The 3,186-nt window shown below is 32.6% G+C and overlaps 1 protein-coding gene across 1 annotated transcript in view; it reads left to right on the top strand.

Moving 5' to 3' along the window:
• The first annotated feature begins 594 nt into the window (after positions 1–594).
• The window catches only part of LOC108747529 (methionine aminopeptidase 1), a 3,678-nt gene continuing 1,086 nt past the window's right edge, over positions 595–3,186 (top strand). The window contains exons 1-4 of the mRNA XM_018485088.1: positions 595–817; positions 1,428–1,479; positions 1,558–1,796; positions 1,964–2,186. Coding sequence (XP_018340590.1) covers positions 620–817; positions 1,428–1,479; positions 1,558–1,796; positions 1,964–2,186 — 712 coding nt within the window. The 5' untranslated portion in view covers positions 595–619. The remainder of the gene's footprint in view (positions 818–1,427; positions 1,480–1,557; positions 1,797–1,963; positions 2,187–3,186) is intronic.

Genomic DNA, 3,186 nt, shown 5'->3' with positions numbered 1-3,186 from the left:
TAAGATGGCTGCCATGACGTACATCCACGGATTTAGCTACCTCCACTATTGGATACATTCCCTCCTGTTTCTTTTTACTCTTTGGGCTACGTTCCAAAACGTTCTCTTCGAGGAAGATTTTACTCGAAATATATAGTATACATAACGTATACCATAGCATATAGAATAAAATCTTCTTCGGAGAAGAAGTTTTGGAATTCCCTTGAATATAATAGGTGTATCCAGAAGCACGATTGCTCATTGAGCGCTCAGTGAGCTCTTGCATTTGATTGGCACATTCCATTAGATCTAAAAATGTAGACCAAACAGATACAAAAGCTCACTGAGCGCTCAGTGAGCAATCGTGCTTCTGGATGCACTTAATGGCTTTAATATGCACTAGTGCGTACTACCGAATTCGATCAATTTTCGAATGAAAAACTAGAGAGTTTTGAGTTTTCTGGTGGCTCAAATAACTATAGATATTTCTAGAGATTTTTTTAATTCTGATTTAAAGATTTGTACTATCAACGAGTTGGCAACACTGCTCATGCAGTCTCGAATCATCTCGAATTACATTTGCCTCTATTCAGATTTTAGATTAGTCTGGTGACAATGTGCTACGCATGTGACTGTACATATGTACACGATTGTTGACGACTGTACATCCATACGTGACTTTGTCATACATATATACATACGACCAGTAGAAAAATTAAATTTAATAATGTCGATAGCACTTGGAATGTGTGAAACACCCGGGTGTAACGCCGTTGCAAGTTTGCAGTGTCCGACTTGCTTGAAAATCGGCATTCAGGGTTCATATTTCTGTAGCCAAGTAAGACGCGTTACTCCGTTACACGTTACATCATTTTATTAGGTTAAATTAGTTATTTCGCTTTCTCAATTTAATCTTCTTCCATCACGAATTTGTAGAGTGTATTAAATGTCAACCGATATTAATTAAAATGAGGATTTAATGTCTTTAAAGTTTTTAGCGATTCCCAAAATCTTTACTAGTCAACTTCCATCAAGAGATTCGTCAAGAGTCATCATTGATTTGTTACTTAGTTATATTATGGAATTCTTGTTGGTTTTAGTTATTCCTATCGCAATGGATAATATATAATTCCTTCACATTTTTAATACGTAATTGGCGAGAATAGTGAAACATATAGTGATTCTACTTGGATCTTTCTCTCATAAGAGAAAGTTATTATTACGCTATTCATGGATGATTTGAATTTATTAATAAATATCTGAAAGAAACGCATGCATCTATGAAATTATTATTATTATTATTTTTCTTTTTATTTTTATTTTTGATCAGATTTTGCATTATAACCCGGTGATTAATTCTTTTCATCACTTTATAGTATAGTGTTTCTTGTAGAAAATATTTGTTTATTAAATTAATCACACAATTAACGTAGCATTCTAATTTTCAGAATTGTTTCAAAAGTAGTTGGAAAATGCATAAAGTTATCCATCAATTGGCAAGTAAGTATCTTGTATGTATATTGTTTATTAACTCTACGATTTTTTATCATTAAGTGTAACACATTTATGCATAATTAGAGGGAGAAAATGAAAATAAAATTTCTGACACTTATAATCCCTGGCCTACTTACAATTATACTGGAAAATTACGGCCATACAAAAAAGAACAACGTAGAGAGGTTTCCGAGAGTATCGCTCGACCAGATTATGCCTTACATCCAGCTGGGATACCACTCAGTGAGCAAGCTGTAAAAGGTTCTGGCCAAATAAAAGTTCTTGATGATGAAGAAATCGAAGGCATGAGAGTTGCATGCAAGGTATAGTATATATGTGTGTGCATTTGCTGTGCTGGAATAACATGGATGCAATATAGAGAGAGGGGGGGGAGGGGGGGAGAGAGGAAGTGATATTGTTGAGATTTTTATAGATTCTCGATTTTCTTTTTTTTGTTTGTTTTTAACATTCCAAATTAAATTTTGCATAGCTTGGTCGAGAAGTCTTGGATGAAGCTGCAAAGACATGTGACGTTGGTGTTACAACGTCTGAAATTGATAGAGTGGTGCATGAAGCTTGTATTGAAAGAGATTGTTACCCATCGCCATTAAATTATTATCAGTTTCCTGCCAGCTGTTGTACTTCTGTCAATGAAGTAATTTGCCACGGTATACCTGATACCAGACCCTTGCAAGATGGCGATATTTGTAATGGTAAATAATTTTTCAATATTAATCGTATCGTAATACCATCAAGGTTGCCACAGATCTGGAAAATCTGGAAAAGTCGGGGAAAAAATATAAAAGAACTTGGAATTTTTAACTTTTTCCCACAGTTCTCTTAAATGCTCTTATTTTAAAGAGTATTTATAATTTTTTAAATATATCTAACTTTTATAGTTAAAATATGGAAAAACTGTACACTTAATAAATTATTTTTTACGTATTACTACAAAGGGCCACTTTTGAGATGCTCTCATGCCCATTTTTTGTTCATGCAACACCGTTTTTCTATAAGACTTGGAAGTTTATTGACTATTGTCCTTTTTTATCGCACAGCAAACACAAAAGTTTCCAGGCACTGTGTGCAGAAACTCCTCTATTTTTTGTTGTTTCATTACTTTTTGCTAGCGTATTTAGATCATCAGTGTCAAATCATTTATACTTATTAGCATCAGTAAAGTTAAATTGTTTCAACAATAAATTAACTACTAATGTACTCTCCAAATTCAAACATTATAAGTATACATAAAAGCAAATGAAAATAAATAATGTAGGGATCAGTTAATTATAAAATTATAATTATAAAAATGTAAAGTAACGTTTACAATTTTGTTATATTTTATAATTGTGTGGCGCAATATTCAATCGAACGGTTCGGCTAATTTAAATTTTAGTAAATAATCATTATCGTTTCTTACAATGATCTGGAATTCACTTAGATTGGAAACTAATAAACGATAGTACTCCTCAAACTGTAGTAATAAGACGTTATCCGTCTCTACATTTGGAGGAATTGATTTTGCTTTGAACACGAGTTTCTAAATCTTTTACTTTTTTGATAATACATGTATCGCTGACGATGGCTGAAAATTACTCCATCGAAACATCTGATTGAATGTTACATCACAAGTATAACGAAATTGTAATTACACTTTACATTTTATTGATTTTATAATTACAGCGCACAATTATTTATTCTCACTTGCTCTTA

Source organism: Trachymyrmex septentrionalis, unplaced genomic scaffold, assembly GCF_001594115.1.
Source record: "Trachymyrmex septentrionalis isolate Tsep2-gDNA-1 unplaced genomic scaffold, Tsep1.0 scaffold2, whole genome shotgun sequence".
NCBI lineage: Eukaryota > Metazoa > Arthropoda > Insecta > Hymenoptera > Formicidae > Trachymyrmex > Trachymyrmex septentrionalis.
This window is presented reverse-complemented; position numbering and strand designations above follow the sequence as displayed.